The sequence below is a fragment of the Odocoileus virginianus genome, chromosome 28 (assembly GCF_023699985.2).
Source record: "Odocoileus virginianus isolate 20LAN1187 ecotype Illinois chromosome 28, Ovbor_1.2, whole genome shotgun sequence".
NCBI classification, from domain to species: Eukaryota; Metazoa; Chordata; class Mammalia; order Artiodactyla; family Cervidae; genus Odocoileus; species Odocoileus virginianus.
This window is the reverse complement of record NC_069701.1, coordinates 15,424,698-15,447,927: the sequence shown is the minus strand read 5'-3', so window position 1 is coordinate 15,447,927 and position 23,230 is coordinate 15,424,698. Positions and strand designations below refer to the sequence as shown.

The 23,230-nt window shown below is 49.1% G+C and overlaps 1 protein-coding gene across 11 annotated transcripts in view; it reads right to left on the bottom strand.

The window, feature by feature from the left end:
• The window catches only part of TENM4 (teneurin transmembrane protein 4), an 861,213-nt gene that overhangs the window by 93,872 nt on the left and 744,111 nt on the right, over nucleotides 1-23,230 (bottom strand). For all 11 annotated transcript variants that reach the window (XM_070457221.1, XM_070457226.1, XM_070457220.1 and 8 more), the window contains 2 exons: nucleotides 20,380-20,526; nucleotides 7,802-8,018 (listed from right to left, as the gene is read on the bottom strand). In XM_070457221.1, the coding sequence (XP_070313322.1) occupies nucleotides 7,802-8,018; nucleotides 20,380-20,526 (364 nt within the window). The remainder of the gene's footprint in view (nucleotides 1-7,801; nucleotides 8,019-20,379; nucleotides 20,527-23,230) is intronic.

Genomic DNA, 23,230 nt, shown 5'->3' with positions numbered 1-23,230 from the left:
TGTCAGTGAAAATGGCAATGAACACTCATCCAATGCTTACCCGCTCTGACACGTAAGTGTTTTATACCTCCTTTAATCCTCAGACATCCCCACGAGGTACCAATTATTGTCCTCATGTGACAGATGAGGAAAGTGAGGTCACGCAGCTGGCAAGGCGTGGGGCTCAAATCCAAGCCCCGCTCCCCGCCTCTGAGGCCACACTCAGGAGCACGGAGAGCTGCTGCACGGAAGCCTTTGACCGTGCTGCGTGGGAGCAGAGAGGAAGGGCCAGCTGCGGTTGGAGAGCTGCAGCAGCCCCACCTTGTACACATTTCCCGCCCGAAGATGTGGAGGTGGGAATATGCAAGACCTAGCAGAGGAGGACAAAGGCTCAGCATGTGGGCTCCAGAGCCACTTGCCTCGGCTTCAAAGGCTGTCTGTCCTGAGCCAGGTTACTCACCTTCTCTGTGCCTCAGTTTCCTATCTGGAAAAGATGAATTTCCTCAGTCAGATGATTTTTGGGGAGATGTAAAGATGTTTCCACTCATGAACCTCAGCAAGCATTTCAAACAACGCCTGACACATAGAACATCCTTGGTAAATATTCGGTGCTCTGACTGAACGTGTGCTATGCACTTCCTGGGAATTTTCTCTCATTTACTCTTCCGCACAACCTGCAGGGTGAGAATGAGTAACCCCGCGTTCCAGATGAGGGCGCTGAGCCTCGCTCACCCGCGGCGGCTTGCTCTCACTTGCCCAAGGACTTGAACGTACAGCCTCTCCCCCTAAACCCCGCGTGGCTCCTGCTTTGGCGCAACTTCATCGGCTAATGCTTCCTGTGACGGACAGCTAGGAAAACGCTCAGGCTACAAAGCAAACAGATCGTAATTCGGTTTTGAAATCAATAAAGGGATGATCAAGTGGCAGAGGAAGAGTTGTTAGCTGCTTATCAGGATGATGTGAGAAGTTGCTGCCTGCATCCTGAATTAAATTCACCTAGTTGCTTTATCATCATAAACACTCATTTCAATGTGGGGAGGGATTTTTTTTTTTTTAACCCAACATGAATAATATATAATGGCTGACATTTTGGAGGAAGCAGGATCTTTACCTTCTTCCATCTGCCATCAGGGTAATTTATCATTGTCTTTCTCCCTGCCCCCTACCCCCCTCCCTTTTAAACTGATGGGGTAGCCTGTCAGCTCAGCTTGTTCTGAAAAGGCAGGAGTATAATTCAATAATAAATTCGCTCAGAGGCCAGCTGTCAGGAAGCTGGTGTTTATTTGAACTCCATTAGATGATCTCTACTGCTCAGACTCTCTGAGGGCTAGCTGAGGGACGTCTGAGGCCTGGGGCAGGGGAGGGGGCAGGAGTGGCCTGCAAATGCATTTCTGGATCAGCTCTGTCACTGACACTTGCATATGGCTTCAGATCTGCACCAGGGCTGACAAAAAATTACATTGCATGCATGATCTTTCCTTCCTTCTTTCCATTATGTTTTCCTCTTCTAACCTCTTACTTCTAAACTTTGTGGCAATTTTGTGCCTTTTTAAAGGGTCTGAGAGGAATTCTGAAGGTTTATGTGGTATCAAGGTTATTTTACTTCTGTTTGTAGCAGTTTTACCTGAGGCGAAAGGCCCTGGTCTGGTTTGTGAACCGCAGAGGGGCGGATTTTTCTCAGTTCCTGCCCCAAACGACTCTTTTTGCCTCAAAATCTTGTTATTCCTTTTCCTCCATGGCCTCCAGCACAGCAGGTCATTCACCCCGGATTTCTTAACACTCTTTTGATTTCAAACACTGAGGCATGTCTCTTGACTTCTGACTTGGAAAATACTATCACTACAATTATGCTCCAGCCATATTAAAATTCTCTCTGTTCCCTGATGATCACGCAAAGTCATACTGGTTCCTCAGTCTAGAACGCATTTCAAAATTCCATTCAACAGAAACCCATAGTAAGCAATATAGCTCATTCAAGAGTACACGCATGCACGCACACACGCACACACACACACACACACACACACAAAGTGTCACGAAATACATATCCTTTCAGAGTGCTCCACTGATATTTTCTACATCATTGTTCCCCATTCCATTTAAATTTACTTCTTTATTCTTTAAAAAATAGTTTTGACCGACTACATTGATTTCATGATGTGCTAATGGGCTGTTGTGACCTGAAATGGGATAAATAATGTTTCAATGGTCAACCCTCTTCACTGAAATCTTTGTCTCAGGCCACAGGCCATCTCCTGCCAGAAGTCTTCACTCTTTAGTTCATTTGTTTGTTTGCTCATTCACTTGCAAAACCAGTTACTGCTGCCTGCTCTGAGCCAGGCCCTCTGCTCCTGCTAGAGACACAAAGGTGAGCCAGATACAGACCCTGTGCTGTGGAGTTCAGGGACCTGGATTTGCACTGGGAGGGATGCCCCTGCTTTTGAACTTTCAAAACACTTTCTGCTCTGTTCAGGCATTCAGCAGTAGCTGGCTGGCTGACTCCCTGACTCATCTACCATTCAACGTGGTTTAGTCTATACTAACCCCTGCTGAAGCTCAAATACTTTGGCTACCTGATACGAAGAGCCAACTCATTAGAAAAGATCTGATGCTGGGGAAGACTGATGGCAGGAGGAGAAGGAGATGACAGAGGATGAGATGGTTGGACGCATCACTGATTCAATGGACATGACTTGAGCAAACTCCAGGAGACAGTGAAGAACAGGGAAGCCTGGCATGCTGCGGTCCATGGGGTCACAGAGTTGGACACAACTGAGCAACTCAACAACAACAACCCCTCTGCTTGGCACTAGAGGTTCAATGACCAACGAGGCATGGGACACTCTGGAAGTCCCAGTGTAATGGGGTCAGAGGCATATCTTCTCACAGGCCTAGTGCAGAATAGGTGTTGATTAACAGTTACCAAACAGAGCTTGGCAGTTCTGTCCCTCTCTCCTGTTCTGTCCCGTTCTCTCCTCTCCATGGGATCTGACCCTCTCTATATAATATGATCCTCTGGCTCCTTTGGGATGAATGCTCTCATCCATCCCTACTTTCATAAAGCTCCCCGGACTCCTGAAGTCTTTTCTCTTTGGGTTCAATGTGTTCCGTCGGCTGACTTCCATAGAACCCAATCGCTTGCCTGAGTGAGCTGATAACCTATCGGGTTTTGAGGAGCCCAAGGAGACCTAACGGCATGACACTCTTCCTCTCGCAAATCCAGGGTCCCCAAACATATTCTAAACTGCTAGTCAAGTGGCTCGGTCGTGGTTCTTCCCCTTCCCATAATCAGCTAGCCTGTCCAGCAGTGGCAATCCACAGGTATTTACAGAATTGCACTGTCTGCCCTGTGTCCAGCCCTTTTGATCCAGCCAGTCTTTCCCAAGCTAAGGGATACAATCAAAGTTGTGTCGCAGGGAAAGAGCTGCATCAAGTGCTCTTAGAGGAGGAATTATCTCATGCTGTCCTGCCCTTCCCAGCTGTCTGATCCCCAGGTACTGCTGTCCGCCCTTCTTGTATTGACAATCCAGCTGGGGATCCTTCTGCCTGTAGACCTGAGTGGCTCCTTCCTTCCCACTCGAGTCTCCATAGAGGGCGCCCTGCACTTTATTCTCTCATGAGTCCAGGGGAGGGACAGGCGATCCACTAGGCTAAAGGGATCCAGGCATCCAGGCCTGGATGGAAAGATGGTATAAGCCACTTAATCTGCTGAAGGGGGTTCCCCAGCCTGATCTGGGCCCTCCTACTGTAGACCTGCTTGAGGTCAGCTGAAGTCATTGATACCTTGCTCACTATGCGGCGCTGAGCACAGTGGGGGCAGAGTGTCAGTCTGAGCCACTCTACTCATAAAACCTGTAAGAAACACCTGCTCTGCGCCCGGCGTTGTGCTGGGCTCTGGGGACACAGATGAGCGAGACGGGGGCCCCGGGGGGGGCCTTCCTCACTCCCAATCCATCTGGCAGCGCTTCCGCTTCAGTGCTGAGTTGGGCTCTGTGCTTCCCTCCACGGAGACCGGCCCAGCCCAGCTCAGCATCTGCTCTGCTTGGCCGGGGCCCTCCCGCCAGTCCCCGCGGGTGGCCCCTGCTCCTGTGGCCCAGCTGGGGCACTGCACAGAGGCACGGGGAAGCCCCCGGTAACTCCTGGTGTCATCTCTGCACCTGCAGCCCCTCTGGCTCCTCATCCCCGCCGCGGGCAGGCCTTGAGGAAAGGCGTTCAGGGGACAGCCCTGTGTACTGAGGACTGGCTGGCCGGCTTCTCCCACAGGATGGTGTTCCTGTCAGTTCTGACCTGGCCCTGAATCCCTCTCCCTCCCATAGTCCCCACAGGCCTCATACCTGGGTCTCCCGGAGTCGGTTACACAGCAGTGAATCTGCAGAGGAAAGTGCCTATACCTCGCAGGAAACAACTGGGGCTCCCTGCTAGGCTCAGAAATGCCGTCAGGTCACTGGGTGACAGCCTGCTTCTTGGAACCTGTTAAACGGGCTCCTGTTCAGACTGTACAAATTGTGGTGCAGCATGTGGCTCCCCTGGGAGCTCAGCCAGTAAAGAAATCTGCAGTGCAGGAGACCTAGGTTCAGTCCCTGGGTTGGGAAGATCCTCTGGAGGAGGGCATGGCAGCCCACTCGTCTTCTTGCCTGGAGAACCCCATGGACAGAGCAGCCTGGCGGGCTACAGTCCAAGGGGTCGCAAGAGTTGGACACGACTGAAGCGACTTAGCGCACACGCATGCCTTGTGTTTGTAGGTTTCCAGTCACTTAGGTTTGTTTCACATAAAAATCTGTTTGGGGATACTTAGCAGTGAAAGTAGTGAAACATAGGGGTTGTTTCCTGCGAATCTAGATGAGTGAGGAGCTGGGCATGATGATTCAGGCAAACGTTAGGTAACAGGAATGTTTACAGTACCATCTGGAGGCTTCCATGATTCATTCGTTTTAGAGCAAGGACTCTATTCCAGGCCCTGCCCTAAGTCATACAGGTTTGGAGAGATGAATGGTCTCTGCTTTCAAAGCCTCTGCTATTTAACTGAAGGTGATAGATATACAAACAATGATTTGGGAGCTGACTTCTACTCCTGCTTCTGCTACTAACTGGTAATGTGATTTCAGCAGATAATTGAACCTCTCTGGACTCTTGAATCCTCAGTAGAAAATTAAATAAAACAGATAATGCGTCCAACTATCCTCCGTCCCACCATCCCTCCCCACTCCTCCTTTTCCCCTTATTTCCTTCCATCTTTTTCCTTGTTCGAGGTAATATATATGCATATTTATCTTGAGCAACTACTAAGTGTGGAAGTGAGTAAGATGTGGTCCTGTCCTGGCAGACTCAGTGTAGAGGGTTGGCAGACATTTACATATTCACTATATTAAGCCCTTGCCCAAAGCCAAGTGCATTCATCAGGGCAGAGCCCGAATCTAAGACACAAGCTGGCCTTGCTCCAAAGCCCATGCTCTCTCCTCTCTGCTGAGTGGCCCATTTCTTCCAGTATAGGTTTCTCAAGTTCCCCACTGGACAGGCTCCTTAAGGGCATGTCAGACTGTTAGAAATGATACCCAAACTCCTGGGTAGGTGCCACGTGATCTGTGACAATGTCAGCATCAAGCTTGGTGAAGGACCAGAGCACGCGGTCCCCGCTGGCACCGATCAGGATGGCATGGTGAGGACACCCCTTAATCAGAAGAGCCATCGGCAGCCAACCAGTCAGAGCCCTAATCAGATCCCATGACAGTCCAGTAAAGAAAGGCTGGGCAAGAATTAAATAATATCCCCCTTGGTAGGAGTAATATTCCTATATCCAGGTGATTAAAAGAATTCATGCCATGGGAAGGCCCACAAGCATACATACAAAATCACACAATTGGATAAAAAGAGCAGAAAGCTTTCTACCTGGAGACAAAAGCAGAATTTCTGGCCAAGATAAATTAATAGGTTTTTCCTCACTCTGTTTCTGCTCCTGGCTCTGCCATTTCACTAACCTATGAATTGGGGAAGATCACTTAACCTCTGAGATTCTCAATATTATCAGGGTGAGCTGAAGGGGACGCTCACATACCTTCATCTCTAAGAAAGTTAAAGTTCAAATGCTCTGACATATTTGTATTATGCCAAGATTATTGGGCTCAGAGCACTCCCCTGACTTGTTTCTTCCCATCTTGTAATCGCTTCTTGGGTGGAAGGGCTGGGGCAGCGAAAACTCTAGGCCTTGGAGTTCCAGGTCCATCATGTCCCAGGCGTGGGCCTCCTCCATGGATTCCCAGCTCCTCTCTGAGGATGGTAATACCACTTCCCAAGGTGACTCCCCAGGAGTCCTTCTTAGGTCCCTGCTCCTCCTTGCTTCCACACTTTCCTGGATCACACACCTTTGGGTTCACGGTTTCATCTACCACTTGCTTGTTGACGGTGCCTAAATCGAGATCCTCAGCCCTAACCTCTGTGTGAGCTTCAGGTTTGCTTTTGAACTACAAACAGACATTCTGGGTGATCTACTGGGCTGAGACTCCTTCTTGCCCTTGCCAGCCATCTCAGTGAGAGAGTCCTCTCTCCGGCATTCCTCAGACCCAGCTGACGATGAAGCTGATGATCGGCTGTGCTGATTTTCCTCTTTAAATAGAACTGGGGGAATGTCATTCATTCTTCCTGTCCCTCATCGCTACCCCTACCCTGCTCCCTTAGGGCAGGAACTCTCTGGCACAGAAGGCGTGAACACAGAAGGCACAGCTGTGACTGCTGAGCTGAACTGGGCTGACGTTTTGAGAAAGTTCTGTGTGTATCCAGCATCATTATCTTGGAAGACATTCAAAAGAAATGATCATAATTTCCTCCTCCTTAGATACCTCTCCCGAGGTGGTTCCTGTATCCTTTCCTGGTGGGTCAGTGGTAGAGAATCCACCTGCTAATGCAGGAGACCCAGGTTTGATTCCTGGGTTGGGAAGATCCCCTGGAGGAAGGCATGGCAACCCACTCCAGTATTCTTGCCTCGAGAATCCTATGGACAGAGGAGCTTGGCAGGCTGTAGTCCATAGGGTTGCAAAGAGTTGGGCATGACTGAGCATGCATGCACGTACTCTTTCCTGCTCCTGGGTCTTTGCAGAAGCTGCTCTCTTTCCCTGAAAAACTCTCCCTGGCTGAGCTATTTGTCTTCTTTAAGACTCAGTTCTTAAGTCTCAACCTTCCCCCATCCAGAAGCACCTTCTCTATGCTTCCAGAGTATCCTGTGGGCACATTTCTGGCCTATCACGCTGGAACGACTTTTCGTCTCCCTGGTGGACTGTGAGTGACCAGTGGGCAGGGACTGTGCCCCACTCAAGTCCGCAATTCCGGCATGCAGACCCTGATACCAAACTGTCCAGTAGACGAGACTGCTGGACACTAGTGAAAGAGTGCCTGGGCATGTGGCTTGGGTGCCAGCAGGTGCAGCCCCACCCCCCAGCCTACTAAAGTCTCCTGGCATCAGCTCTGAGGGAGAAGAGTGTCAGAGCTTTCAGCTCATCTGGAGACCGTGGCATCAGTGAGGGCGGACTGCAAAGTGGGTATTGATCCAAGCTTCCTCTTGGACCTTTGATTTCTCACTCTCTCCATCCATCACCCAACGAGGACAACACAACTCTGCTTGTAAAAATTCCAGATGCCTTGCAGAGCAGTTTTCTAAACGTGGGTACCTGAGGCCACTTCCCTGCCTCCCCTGATGGGCCACCCAGAGCCTTCAGTGTAGTGTGAAGGCTAGTGTGAATCCCCCAGCCTCCTCCCGCTCCCGGCCACACAGACGGAGCCCTGGAGGCGGCTCATTCCCCCTTCTGAAAGCCACGGCCAGAGCTGGACTCACCCTCCGTCAAAGGGGTTCTCCCCGGGGATGACGTGCGTGCTGTCCCTGCCCACGAGGAACTTGATTCGGTCATAGAAGGAATGCAAGTTCTGCTGGGACACGGGGGCCTGTGTCTCCTGGATGATGTCCAGAGGGTCAGGGGAGCCCAGGCACAGCGGGTTGACGTGACAGAGGGGCTGGAGGCAGCAGTCGGGGTCCATGCAGTCCACCAAGCCATCTGCAGGGGTGACAGAGCAGGACGTTCGTATTGCTATATGCAATCTGCATCGTTTAATCCACAGTACCTTCGTTCACTTCTCTACTTCCCACTCACTGAATGATGGTATAAAAGTGCCTGATACAAGCTGAGGCCTCTGCTGGGCACCAAGGAGATTCAGGGGCTCCAGGTCCCACCCCACTAGTCTAGCAGGAGAGACGGACAAGCCGGTGTGCAGTGTGACATGTGTTATTTATTTTCTTTTCAGAGAGATAGAAGGAATTCTATGCGTGGGGGCCCTGAGGTGAGAGAACACACTGGAGGATTTGGATTGCTAATTTCAGATGCTGGGCTCAGAAAGTAAGGAGAATAGCACAAGATCAGGCTGCGAGTTGCACAGGAGCAGACAGCTGGGCTTCCCGGGCCAGGTTAGGGAGCCTGTATTTCACCCTCTGGACAATGGGGGTTACTGAAGCGTGTTAAGCAGAGGGTGACTTCACTTGAAAGTCACTGTATTGCTGCTGAAAGCACATCTCCTGCATCAAGGACGAAGGAGCTGCAGGAGGCGGGGTCTCCATGCAGCGGGAGTGATAACGGTTCCTGAGACCACAGGAGGAGCGGTGGAGATGAGGGAAGACAGTGGTTTGGAGAGACAACGAAGAGGTAAAAACGGTAAGATCTGGTGACTGATGGGATTTGGGGGTGAGGAAGAGGCGGCCAAGTTCTAGCCTCTCTCCCAGCTGCGAGGCAAACGTGTGGGGAGCTGCCTCTGCCTTCTGTGAGAGGGGCTCTGTGAGTTTGCTGGATAGTTTCAGGTCACTGACCAAGTTGTCATTAGCAGAGAATTCTCTTTACCACATGGGTGGATTTCTTTAGGAGTGAAAATTATACTGTAGCTTCCAGCTTCTCGAAGTGCAAAGAAAGAAATTCTACTAGACCACAGATTTTTGGTCTCATTATCCCAAAGTGCTTTTACGGGCACCCAATAGAATAGCTTAAAATAGATGAGAAGCCAACACTGCCCAGAGCAGTATTGTAGGCAGCCTGTGCGCTTCGTAGGCAGAGAACAGTCTGAGCACATGTGTTCTTTTATAGGTTGAAATTCTGTGTCTCCTGCTTATCAGCGATTTTGGGCAAACTTCCCCATCACCTTGAGGGCATGGGTCCTGCTCTGGTTGTCTCTGATGTAGCCCCAGCACTTAGCACAGGTGTTTAAGACCTGACTGTTAAATAAATGAGTGACAGTGGAATGAGTTAAATGACATATGACTCAAGTCCATAAAAGGCAGAAAACCGTTATCTTCATTCAGTTCCATTAGACAGTGTGGTATGGTGGGAGGATCCCGAGGCTCAGAAACTGAAAGGCAAGCCCTAGAACTGCCTGGAAGAATAGCTTCGAATGAGTTCCCATACTTAAACTCTCTGAGCTCATACTCTCTGAACTTCCGTCTTTTCAACACTGATATACCCCTTACTTGTCTCTGTGGGTCTACAATATAGAGGCTGGTCATAGGGTTATTGCACACACAATATGCACCCTTAAGCCTCTTTACTAGTCTCAGGGCGTTGTGGCCTCAGGCAAGCTCCACGACTTCCCTGAAACCCAGTTTTTTTCCTTAATAAGTTGGGACCAAAAAATCCCTTGTTTTTCTCTCCCAACATCTGCATGGTATCTAAGGTCTGTCTGCTGTGCCCTCCTTGAAGGCAGCACAGTGGTACAGAGTATGGGCTCCAGAGGTCACATCCTGGCTCTGAAACTTACTACTGTGTGACCTTGGTCAGGTTACTCAAACTCTCTGGCCTCAGTTTCTATCTCTTACTGTGACTTATAAGAGTGTTACTTAGGTGTTTTTTACTTAAGTGAAAAACACAGTATATGTCCTCAAATCAGGCAGAGTACCTGATACATCATAAGTGCTTAATAAGAGCTGGGCTTCCCTGGTGGCTCAGATGGTAAATAATCCGCCTGCCATGCAGGAGACCTGGGTTCAATCCTTGGGTTGGGAAGATCGCTTGGAGGAGGGAACAGCCCATTCCAGTATTCTTGTCCCATGGACAGAGGAGCCCGGTGAGCTACAGTCCATGGGGTCGCAAAGAGTTGGACTCGACTGAGCAAATATGCACAGCACAAGAGGTAGTTTCTCTTCCTGACCCTAGAACATGGCTCCCCAAAGTGGGGGGCCAACTGTCCTGGGTGTGCTCACCAGCCAGATCCACCCAGAGATGTGGTGGAAAGGGCTCCCCTCAGTCCAGCTGGGTCCTGGGTCCCACCTTGTGCCTCAGCCCAGCTCCCAGGTCCACCAGCTAACTGCTGAGCCAAGCACCTGTCTTCTCCCGCAGTCGGCTGGCCCCATCACACATTCTCGGGCTGCCCCTGTCAGACATTGCTTAAACACATAATTACAGCCCGAGCTGAGGGTTATTTGCATTCTGCTATTGATGTTCGCATGACAGATTCAGCTGCCGCATCCATAACTCTGCAGAAATGCTCCATTATTCAATCCCGGCGAGCAGGGACGCTGACCATTAAATCAGCCAGCACAATTGAAGGACCGTGAAAAGTCATGGCTAATTTGAAATTTTATTAGCTCCTGCCTGCTCTTGTTTACCATCGGAGCAGTCCCTGGAAACCAGTCTTTCACCTCTTTATAAACACTCTGCTTCATGGCACCTTGGAAGAACGGTTTCCTGTTCTCTGGTCCTGGCTGGAAGGTTAGCCAGGAATGACTATTATTAATTTTTGTATTAAATGACGATGATGATAATCACAGCTGCCCCCTACTGAGGGCCAGGCACTGTGCTAAATGCTTTACAAGGAATGTTTTCAAGAAAAATGTCAGTGAATCTTCCCAGGTCTGTGAAGTAGCCACTGTCACCACCATTACCCCCATTTTCGACGAGAAGGAACCAGAGGTTCCAAGAGGTAAGGTAACTTGGTCAAGATCACGCAGTCGGTCAGTAAAAAAGCTGACTCGGAATCTGAACTCAGTTCTTTGTGAAACAGAAAAGGTTCTCTGTTCCTGAAGGGATGTAGGAACTATTTAAGTGGAAAGCCCGACTTTGTGAGTCTTGCTGAGCTCTTCCAGTGCCCTGGTGACCTCCAGAACTGCACTCATCTCCCCGGATTGGAATTCCCGTGTTCTCTGTCTCCCTCCCCACACAGTGACCTCTTAGAGACCAGGGCTGACTCATTTCAGGGTCACCACCCACTGCCTTAGCTTCCAGCTTCATCCATGCCTCTGGAATCTGGGGTTCTCCATACCTCTTACTTCTTTCCTTTAAAAAAACAAATTTAGCAATCAATCTTAAACAAAATTGCTGCTTCTTGTGGTGAGAGGGCCCTGGTGATGATCTAGTTGACTATTCGGCTAGAAATTTTAAAGTCTCTGTAAGGGCTCTGAGCTTCAGTTCACCTGTCTGTAACGTGAACAGTCAGACCTAGCTCAGAGAGACGCTGGGAGGATTAGGTGAGATCACAGACGTAGCACGCTGAGCATGATGACCAGCTCCTGAGTAAGTGCTTGATGGACATGAGCTACTGCTAGCCCCCGGCTGGGTGCTCCCCTTGAACAGGGACCCCAGTAACAGAGCGGCCCCCCCCGTACCCGTGTTTCAGGGCTACTCCTTCTGCAGACAGTCTGCCTGGCCTTGGAGAACTGAATCAGAGAAACACAGCCACAGCAACACACCTACGAGTCAGGGAAGCAGAGACCCCAGGGGACCTGAAGACTGGGGTTCTCCGAAATGGGGACGTACCACACACCGTGCTCTTATGAGAAACCCCTGGACTGTGGAGTTGTTTATTGTAGGCTTCACAGCACAGAGTGATTAATGTCCGGCCAAGAATGCTGCCCGCCCACACCTCCCTATGTGGAAGCTCCCTCATCATTCAGTCGGCAAATATTTGCTGAGTTGTAAATGTGGGCTAAACCCCATTAATAGAGACCATCACAGTTAAATGAGATACATAACAATAGTTTTTAAATGAGTAGGGCCCACGAGATTCTCATCAGAGCCTCAGTTTATGAGATTGGCTTCCATGCAAACCTTTTCCTGTATTTTCAAATGCAGCACACGGCAGCCTGCAGCAGGGCGTATAGCTGCTCACAGTAACCAAGACTCTTGCACGGTTTCAGATTCTTCGGCATGGATGACAAATTTTAGAAAAGGCGTAGTAAGAGGAAAAAGTATATTGTGGGGACAGAAAAGTAAATTTGGGGGTAGATTAGAAACACAGCAATATATGGTTTTCAAGATTGTCTGGTTTTGGCTAAAGACATTTAGATTTTCCATGCACTTCTTATCTCACTTAATTGTATGTTATACACACATTGGTTGCCTTATGTCCATGTTTCCTGCATTGACTAGTCTCCTTGAGAGACCCTTGTGATCACAGCAGCAGAAACAAAACTCCCAAATCCAGCAGGAAAATAGAGAAGATTTTCCTCTACTTCTTTCAAATCTTCAGTACAGCCCTCCTAAACCCTAAAACTCCAACTTGGGGGCAATTCCACGTTTCCTCCAGAAATTCCCTTTTCCCAGAGAGTTCTAAGGCCTCCTCTCTCTCTTTATATGGTGGAAGTGACGAAGGGCAAATGAAGGGTCAGAGGCTGTCCAGGATCCGGCCATGAAGCAACGCCGCACCCAGTTGTGGCCTCTGGTGGGAGTGAGGGGTGCAGGGAAGGAAGAAGCAAACAGCTAGAAAAAAGGCAGAGTAGAGATTAAAAAGAAAGACAAAAAAAAAAAAAAAAGGAAGGAAGGAAGGGTAGGCTGCGAAAAAAGAAAAAGGCAGCCAGGTCTCTGGGGCACTAAATGAACATTCCACAGCAGTTCTTGCTCTCCTGACCCTTGAACGCGAAGCCCCATAGTGATGAGATGCCACGTGGTGTGTGCAGCGAGGCTCTGCTAACACTTGCATGTACATCCTGCGCTAGCCCCCAGAGGATGAGGGCCGTGCCAGCTGCTCTTGCATTCCTCCTCAGTGCCCAGCCTGCCCATGGGTGTCCTTGACCTTGGAGAGGGGCAAGTGGAGAGAAAGAATCCAGGCTAAGAAGCCCGAAGACAGGGTTCCTTCCCTGAGCCTGTCACTCTCCAGCTGTGAGAACTTCAATGAAAAAAAGCCTTGGTGTCCATCACCCTCTGCAGAGAGGGGAGCCGCCCACAGGAACGGGTGAAGAGTTCTGCCATCAGTCGGAGTCCTGACCAGCAACGTCTCCCCGTTTGTGCTGTGATCTTCACAGCTGCCAGGGAGTGCTGCGACCTCAGGTGACCAAGTCCTTCTCCGCTGTCAGTGGCCCCATCAGTCAGGGCGGAGGGCAGCCCCTGGGGCTAACCTGTCTGACAGTCACTTCATGGCCTTTCTACACCACAGGCCCATCTCCCCTGGTGGCCGCCTGCTGGAACGTTCATAGAAAGCGACAGGTGCTGAGGGTTCTATAGAAGGTGGTGACTGAGCTGCCCTTCTCATCTTTACAAAGAGGACACTGGGGTCAGGTTAGTTGATTGACCCAAAAATCATACCACTAGTGCAGCGGCAGCTGGGGCCCTGGTCTCTTCTCTGTCTCCAAATTCAGGCCCAGCTCCACAGTCTGCATCTCTTTCTCCATCATTTCTGGGACATCCTGGCTCCCCCAGCTTTGTTCCCCTGTCCACAGAGGGCAGAAGTGACTTGTTTCTTATCCCAAATGCATATAGCACAGGGCTCTGTGTGCCGTGAGAGTGTTTGTTGAATGAATGAAAAAATGAATACTGAATGCGTGAGGATCCCAAGTCAAACAGCTCCATCAGTTCGACTGGGCCCATTGAGGGCTACGGGGTGTGATGGAAGTCACCCCTCCTCCCCTTCACCACCCACCCTGGGAAGAGCTCGTTCCTCTCCTTAGAAAGGAGGCACACGGGACAGGTATACTCTGTTCCTTCGGCATCTGTCACACGGCTGGCAGGCCCTGCACTAGGCACTGCACAGATAGGAAGAAAACCGTCACGCCTCCAAAGGACCCCCAAGTGTGGCAAGTCAGAGTCCCCGTGTGCAGGAGAAGAAGGAAGCGGGGGTGGGGGGCTGTGGAAGCCCAAAGCGGGGACCCCAACATGGGCTGAGGGCTGGAATATTTCCTGGAAGACGGAATGCTTAAACCGAGACTAGAAGGATGGGCAAGAAGCAGCTGAAAGGAGGGCAGGGCTAGGGGCGGGTGTGGGCAATTTGTGGCCTAGCAAACTCTTTTCATCAGAGTGTTGCACGGTTCCTTAGCCCAGTGGGCCTGTAGACAGGGTCTAACCAGTCCAGCCAGTTCTCTCTGCAGGCTTAACTCCTCCCCAGGCTCGGCAGCCCACCCGCCGACCTCATCTTGTGGCTGCCTGCAGTCTGGCCCCAGACGTGTTTTATAGCAGGCTGAGAGCAGCATCTGGGCCGGCCCTGGGGGGTGGAGGGTGGAATGTGCCTCCCCGTCTGTACACATCTGGGAGAAGTTTTCGTCATCTGCTGTAATAAATTCTGTGCCTTCCGTGAAAAGGCTTGCAAAATCTTTATCTGCTCCTCAGAACACAGGATTTTAAAAGGTCAATTTCTCTCTTGTCTCTTATCATGAGAAACGTGGTTTAGAGATAGTCTGAAGTGTGGCCAAACTCTATGGCTTTATGTGCCAACGATGGGAGATGAGGAGGAGAAGAGAGGACAGAGAGCTTTGTCCTCAGTTTTCCTGAAATTTCTCCTTCCAGGTTGCATCAATGATCTGAATTGCAATCCATGATTGCTTTATGGGGCCAACAGGGTCTAAAGAGAGGAACACACTTTGAAGCTGCTTAAAGATCCTTTATCACAAGGGGTATGGGTGCTTAAATTCCAGTGGATGTTTCCTTTCTTTGGCTTCTTTTTAAGCACAGCTTCCATTCGCATCCTGGCTTTCCCACTGATTCATGATATGACTCTGGGAAAGCCTCATCAGCTCAGACAGCTTCAGCTTTCCAGCCTGTAAGTATCTGCCCTTCAAGTGCATTGCGAGGGGCTGGAGTTTATGGACACAGAGTGTCCAGCCCAGTCCCTGGCCCTTAGAGATGCTCTCTAAATGATGGCTACTATTTTCCTTTGTGTGTATTTGATTTTTTTTTTCCTTCTAGCAGTAAGCATGTAATAGTTTGGAATACAAATTTTAACTAAAAGATGAAAAAGGTCAAGATACATTATGACATGGAAAAATACAGTCTAATCATAAGTCCAAAAAGTAGACTGTAAAATTTTATAGAGAATATAATTCTAATTTTTAAAAATGATTTATATATGAATATATATTTATTTTATAATAAACATCACACTTCTGTTATTACAGGTGGAAAGGAGCAAGACGAAGAGAGATGACATTTACCGGTGACGATCTGCGGCTCAGAGAAGTTGAATAACTCACTCACGGTCATACAGCCAGCAAATGGGGGAGCCAGGATTTGAATCCAGACAATCTGGGTACAGATCCTGCTTCTAATCACTGTGGTATGTTGTTTCTCAGGCACTTTAAATACACCCCCTGTAATCCTCACAGTAATCCTGCAAGGTAGGCCTTATTATTCTTATTTTATAGTCACTTAGCATCTTTGGTAAACTCCAGGAGGTAGTGGAGGACAGAGGAGCCTGGCCTGCTACAGTCCATGGGGTCGAAAAGAGTTGGACACAACTTACTGTCTGAACAACAACAACAAGCATCTTTGAGCCACAGTTTTTCCATCTCTGAAATGGGCACAAATGCACCCTCAGAGGGTCAGTGAGAACATGTGAGAAGGTGCATGGGACAGCACTTCACAGAGCGCTTTCTGAAGGGCACATAAGCATAGGGCACATCTTACTCGTCAAATGTACCACAAGGAGGAACTGCCTTTCATGGGGAGTCAGGGGCTCTGCTTGCCAGCTTCCCTGCTGTTGCCCCTCACCAGCCAATGCTCGGAGTGAAATCTGGAGGCAGGTTAGATTGACTGGGCAGCCCTGACAGCAGATTAAGAGACTGGGAATCACTAATTCACGTTCAGGATCTGTTCTCTGTTTTAAAATCTAGACAACAACCATAAGTGAAAACAGAAACAAACCAATAAAGCTAAACCCGACTCGGCCATATTGTGAAACATGTTTTTGGGGGCCTCAGTTAAAAAACACTGCAACAGCTTTCTTAATGAATCTTGAAGTTCAAGTTTCATTTGTAAAGAATTGCATTAAGCCTAGCAAATTGGGAAAGAAGAGAAGCCAGGAATTTTCAGATAACTTGCAGGGCCATGGTTAGGTTTATGATGGAATCGTGAGTCTGAGGTCCAGGCATGCTGAAAAGCTCTTGTGTGGCCAGACCCCAGGGACTATACAGTTTCTGCCACCTGCCAGTTCTATGATCTGAGCCAAATGCTTCCCTTTGCTAAGCCCTAGCTTCCTCATCGTAAGGAAATAGTGAGGGTATCAGAATACCACACACCTCCCAGTGTTGTTGGGTGGGTGCACAGTTGCTTATATGAGCTATCACTGTCATCCTCTGGTCCTCTGGTCCTTTAGATTGGACTAAGTACCCGACATGCCTGGGAGGAAGATGAAACACCATGGAGAGGTGGTCCGTGAGATCACACAGAATGGCTCAAGGGTCTCGGGTCCTAGTCCAGCCGTGTTAATGACTCTCTGTGCAACTCTGATGTGAATGAGATCACATCCCCTCTCTGGGCCCCAGCTTCCCTGTCTGTAACAGGCAGGGTGGCAGGAGGGAACTCAAGTCTGTGCTCTCTGTGTCCTCCAGTCCTGTTACTCACATTAACTGCTGCGAATTCCTTCTCCAAGCCCCTGAGTCACATCAGCCAAAAGCAATGACTCGGCAGGACTCTAACATTTTTCCCTCCACCCTGGCTTATTTAGGGATTCCCGATGGCTCAGACGGTAGAGTCTGCCCACTATGTGGGAGACCCGAGTTCGATCCCTGGGGTGGGCAGATCCCCTGGAGAAGGAAATGGCAGTCCACTCCAGTATTCTTGCCTGGAAAATCCCATGGACAGAGGAGCCTGGCAGAATACAGTCCATAGGGTCGCAGAGAGTCATGGACATGACTGAGCAAATTCACTTTCACTTTCTGGCTTATTTATCTGGGATCCTGCTGTGTCCCACATCGTGACTGAAATAAAGGCGCTCATTTCATTCTGCCTCCATTAGATTTGGTTTGTGTGGATAACAATTTCTTACAAATGACTGTGAGCTTCCTAAGGGAGAACGGGCTGGGCCATGTTCACTGGTCTTTATATCCTCTGAGAAAGGAGCGTGCGACCTGGGAGATAGCAGGAGCCCAACGAATGTGTGCCTGACTGAACTTCAGACAGCCAAGTGCTTACTCTGGCTCACCCCATGTTGCTGGGTAAAGCCTGCCCTGTTTCTCCCTCCACTAAAACTGCCCCTGTTTGGCCAAGACCTAGAGGGGCCAGTGAGGACAGTCTTGCCCCCTTCAGCACTTGGGGACAGTCTAACTCCCTCAGCTGCTTCATCTGTGCCATCCTTCAAAGCGGGGGGGACCCCCTTCCCCTTCCTTTTGGCTCCTCCGATGGGTAGAGAGCCCACCAAACTGAGAGGCTCCTGAGGTGGGCTGTTGCCTCATTTCACAGTTCAGAACCCAAGGCCAAGCTCCCTCAACAGTGTGGTCCCTCCAGCCTTCCCAACCAGGATGACCCATGGATGTCTTCCTGGCTGGACTGGAAGCCCCATGGGACATCACGGTTCCCAGGAGGGTACCAGGCATTTGATAACATCAGCTGCATGAGGGATGCTCCTTTATCACTGCCATGATTCCACTGCATCTGCAATGGGTGCTGTCTGTCTCTCTCTCTCCAGACCGTGAACATCACAAGGGTAGAGACTATGTCTCACTTGTCTCTGAAGTCTCAGAACCCAGGAGAGGGCCCGATGCAGAGGAGATGTTCAGTTAATGTTTGCTGAGTGAGTGAATGACCTCAGGTTACAGTACTCATGTATGGCTTCGCTAGAAAGTATATAAAAACTCACTCCAGTCCAAACATGCTCTGCAAATGGAAGAGGTATATTCTCCTGCACTTGGCGATTTGTTGACGGTTCTTTTCCACTTCTTGCTGGTTCACCTCCTGGACAGCTGGAGAAGGCTCTCTTCCCCTGGGGTCTGGCTCAGCCCCGTTTCCAATGATGAGACACTCTTCAAGGGCTGCGGGGCTCTGGGCTTCCTGTGTGCCCACCCACCCTGTCAACACTGGGGAGTCTGGGCCCTGGGAGGCTAGCTCTGAAGCATGGTGAACAGATACATGGGCATTGTGCTTCATGTGATGGAGTAAATGGACCTTGTTTTATGACCTATTCTGGGATGTGCATTTTGGGGAGGTATACCTTCTCCTGGCATTTCTCAAGGACACCCAGTTCTTTTGCTTCTCAGATAATCAATAGCCCTCTGAAGGCTTTGGCCAAGACCCTGGATTCCTGCAAAGGGGATGACTTCATGGTACGTCTCCTCTCCTTTTCTTTCCTAACTACACGAATGTCATTGCTGGTCATGGAATTGTGTCTACACAGTCAAAGTGAAAGGGGAAGTTAGGGAGATAATTAGGTTGACATCTCCTTTCTATGAAGATCAAACATGATTGTCCTTTATCTTCCTGGAAGGCAGGGCTACATGGAGCCCTTGCTCTGCCTGTGATGTTTTATCCAAATGGAAAGTCCTCTCCTTTCCAATAAAACCTGCCTACTCAAGTATCGCCTTCTTGATGAATGTTTTCCTATCCCCATGACAGTCAATATGGAACTCTGCCCCAGCATGTCTCACCGTCTATTAGCACTTCACTTTGGTCTCTCTCCCTCACTTGAGTTCCTGGAGTGTGGGGACAGGACTTATTCATCCCTGTGCCTGGCCTAAGGTCTGGCCCCCTAATAGGGAACTCTGGATATTTATGCAGCAGAAGAATTAATGAGCTTTGCAAGTTTCAGGTTAAGAGACATTTCAGTCCTGTGAGATCTGAGGAGGAGAGCATGGACCTGCTGTCTCTGCCTGCCTAACTGTGGCCCAACCCCACGGGCTGTTTGTGGAAAATTACTCCATGGGGCCGAGGACTGGGTGCATTGGGCTTGGCCTCCTTCTGGATTCAGGCAGCAGATATAAGGTCTGAAAGCTGGGGGCTCGGACAAAGACCAGTGGTCTGAAACAGCCCAGAGCTGCTGGAGCCAACATAAGGTAAATGAACCAGAATAATCACGACAGCACACACTGGCCTTTTAGTCCTCATGCTGCTCTGAGATTGTTGAACTGCACTAAGTAGAAGGGTCCCAAAGGTTGGGATGCTGAGTTTCTGGCCTTGGATTTTCTACTCTGTGCAGTTTTAGACCAGAAAGTCCCTTGGCATAAACACAGAAGCTGCATAAACACATATTTTTGATGAAGTCAACTGTTAGGCCATCATTCGAAAGGAAGGGCTAAATGTTCCGATCTTTTTTTTTTTTTTTTGGTGTATCTTTTTATTCTCCCAATAACCCCCTGAGATTGGTAGAGGCATGAAGAATCATCCCATTTTCCAAGTAGGAAACTAAAGCACCTTGTGGTTGTATTTATCCAAGTTTCACATAACAGATAGCAAAGGCTAATCCTAGGGCTAAGATAAAGACTGGAAGGGCTCTCATGATCCGAGGGCCTCATTTTATAAGTAGGGAGTCTGACGCCCACTGACTCAAGTAGCTTGCTTAGTGACACTCAGAGTGCCAAAGACAGAACTGGGATTAGAACCGTGGACTATTCGTTCTCAGCTAATACATGTTTCACAAGAGTAGGCCTCTCTTCCTCAGGGTTCTGACTGCCTAGTACTTGGGGAAAAAAAAACTCCAGCAAAGATGAATTCTACTACAAATCCACAGGGACAGAAGGCGTGGGGGTAAAGGTGGCCCCCAGGACTCTTAGTGAGGGTTTCCACCAGAACCAGAGGAGAAGGGACCTCGACCAAAGGTAACTCAACCTGCTCCCCCCCACCCCAAAACCCCCTGGAGAAGCATCCTTTCTGGTACTTTCTGTGATACAGAATTGGGTGGCCTCTTCTTGTCCACTTCCAGTGGGGGAATCTCATAACTTTGCTAGGCAACTCACTCCGTTAATGCATGATGAGAAAATTCCTTCATTCATATGCCTTCTCCTCTGCACTTGCTGTCAGATGGCAACACATTTTGTTTGCATCAGTTAAGCTTAATTAATTCCAATGGAACAATGAGGGATACGTGCTCATTCCTTAGATGACAGGTGCCATTTTATGCCTACCCTAGGGCCCCCTAGACTGGAGAGCCGGAGGGTTGGGGGCCTATTCGCTCAGTAATGCCCACCCTCCACTCTGTGTCTCCCACTGCCCTGGAGACGCACGGGGCCCGTGGGTGCCAGGGCCCTACCTCCATCGTTGTCTTTGCTGTCGCCACAGGCGGTTTCCATGGACGTGTCACAGCCAGCTCCTCTCCAGCCCAGCTGGCAGACGCAATGCCACCCGTTCAGGTCCAAGGTACATCTGCCGTTGCCATTGCACAGGCCAGGGCAACCCTCTGCAAGGCAAAGCAGCCAGAGTCAGGGTCTGGTCAACCACAGGCACAGGCTGTGCTCACACACACTCACACTCAACCTGTCAGCTCACAAAAGGCCTTCACATTCGTCAGCTCACTGATGCCCTGGGTACCTGGGGATGCCTATCGTTAGAACTGCCCCTTACTTCTAAGGCTACTGGGACTCAGAGGTGGAAGGGCCTGCTGAGACCACATGGTTAGGACATGGAACTTTCAGGAGGTAGCGGGGCTAGGTCTGAAGCCCACACCTGTATCCAAAACCCCCTCTTTCCAAAGTGATCAGGAGTCTAGAGCCAGAGTCAACAGATGTGGGATTATCCAAATCTGGCCAGTGGAGCTGTGGGGCTGATTCTTCGCTCCTTGCTCACTCTTGCCTGTTGTTCCTGCCTCTGTTTTGTTTAAAACAAAGGAATGACCATCCTCTTTGCTTACTCCTCTTGTTGCCTCAGCACATCTGGGTCTCATCTAAAGGGCTGTACTTTTCTCAGGCCTTGGGACTAGGCCCATTGTATGGGACCTTAGGCTTCGCATTTGTTTTGTCCGATTTCCTCCTGAACAACTGTCTTTGCTTTGAGGGAGAGTCCTGGGGTCTCTTTCTTCCCATCTGATCCTCAGCCACTCAGAGCAGCCTGGATGACTGCCACGAGAGTGCCTAACAAGGGCTGTCTGGGAATGCCAGGGCAGGTTCGGGCAGGCCGCTCGCCCCTAATTGTGTTCATCTGTACATCTGTCTGCCTGCCTGTCATTTATTAGGCACCTTCTCTGGGCTAGCACTGGAGGTACAGACATGAATAAGACCTGGTTCTTATTCTTGAGGAGCATGCAGCCTATCAAAGGAGACAGATTTGTATGAGCAAAATATTTCACTGCTAAGTGCCCTGAGGGAGATGTACAAAATATGGTGGGAACCAAACATGGGAGTGGCCATCTGTCTGCGAGGGCTGGGATGATTTAATCAGGGAGGGTCAGGCGATATTTAGACTCTGCCTGAGTTCTGCTTTGACTAGATCATAAGGTGGGAGCTATTATTATTCCAGTAAGCTTGCAGGTTTTTGCTTACCACCTTTTCGAGAATCTGTTAAGTTACATGCTTCACTCCAGCTTCTATTTTGCTGCTTGGATTTCATCAAGTCCTCATTTTAACAAATCTGCCAACTCCTTTCTTAGAGGGGCCATCAAGAAAGGCCTCACCAGGATGCCTCCCATGGCTTCTCTCTGACCCTGCTCAGTCTCGGGTGAAGGTATGGATGTGAAAGCACGCTGCCATCTATAAATGTCTTATTATTAAGAGCAGCAAACTGCTACAAGTACAGCTGTAAACTGAATTTTCTATCATGAAATAACTGAAAACTGACCCATTACTCTTAAATGAAATAAGTATGGATATGGCTGTCTCGTACAAGGCCTAGGCCAAGGTAGGAACTCACTAAATGGCAGATCAATTAGAATCTAAAACTGTAGTGTTTCAAGGCCTTTTTATTCTTGACTGGTATTACAAAGTAGAATTTATACTTGAGATGTTCAGCATAGCCACCAGTCAATCTGCCCACTGTACTTTCCATTCAAAGGAAGAAACATTTATTGAGTGTGTACTCCCAGCCCAGGAGGGATTCCCACAGAAGCTTTGAAGCGAATGTAGACTATAGGGTCTCTGCCTGGCAGAAGCCTGTTGGGAGAAGCGGGACGACATCAGCATGGTCACCCCAGAAGAAATCGAGGCAGCAGCTGAGAAACACAGGAGCAGCGCTGTGACGTGCAGGCATTCTGACTCAGAAGCTGACCTCAGCCACTCCTGATCTAAGCACCTACAGGCTCCCTCTTTGTCCAATTAGTCCCATTTAAAGTTTTGTCCGTCCAGCCGAGACTTCCTTTAAATTAAGCCTCATATGTTGACATCAGTCTCGGAGGAACAAGGGTCCACTTGTTAAGGGTAGTAGTAGACTGCTTTCTTTTGCTCCAAGGTGTAGCCTCGTGTAAGATGCAAAGAATCTCTCTTGAATAAGAGCACAAGCTTCAGAGTCATATCAAAGGCTGGTTCTACCACTCAGTGACTGTAAGACCCAGGTACCTTATTTAATTCCTTTGAGCCTCAGTCTACTTATACAATGGGGTTGTTGGGAGGAGTAAATAAGATAATGTATGCATGATGCACAAAGCCAGACATACAGCTTGAACACAATATTTGAGTCTTCTAGATGTCATGACTTTCTCTCTAGTTTGAGTAGAGGGACTATCATATCATAAGTTGTATCCACAACCCCAGATAGGGGTCATAGAAAGGCAAAAAGAAAACTGAGGCAATTATCTAGATCAAAGTCAGCAAAGTATTTTGTAAAGGTCCAGCTACTGAATATTTTGCCTTGTGAGCCATATGCTCTTTTTGGCTCTGTCATTACCAAATTCTGCCATTATAGCTTGAAAGGAGCCACATACAATTTGTAAATCAATGGGCATGGTTGTGTTCCAACAAAACGTTATTCATAAAAATGGGATGAGCCAGATTTGGTCTGTGTTCTGTAGTCTGCCAAACCCTGATTTAGATGCTTCAGGACAGTGATGACAATGACAGTCGCCATATACTGAGGGTCTACTATGGCTTACCACTGTGCTAGACATTCTACATACATTATTTCCAAAATGAAGTAACTTTTGGTTATATTTTTTCAGATGCTGATTGTCTAAGGCA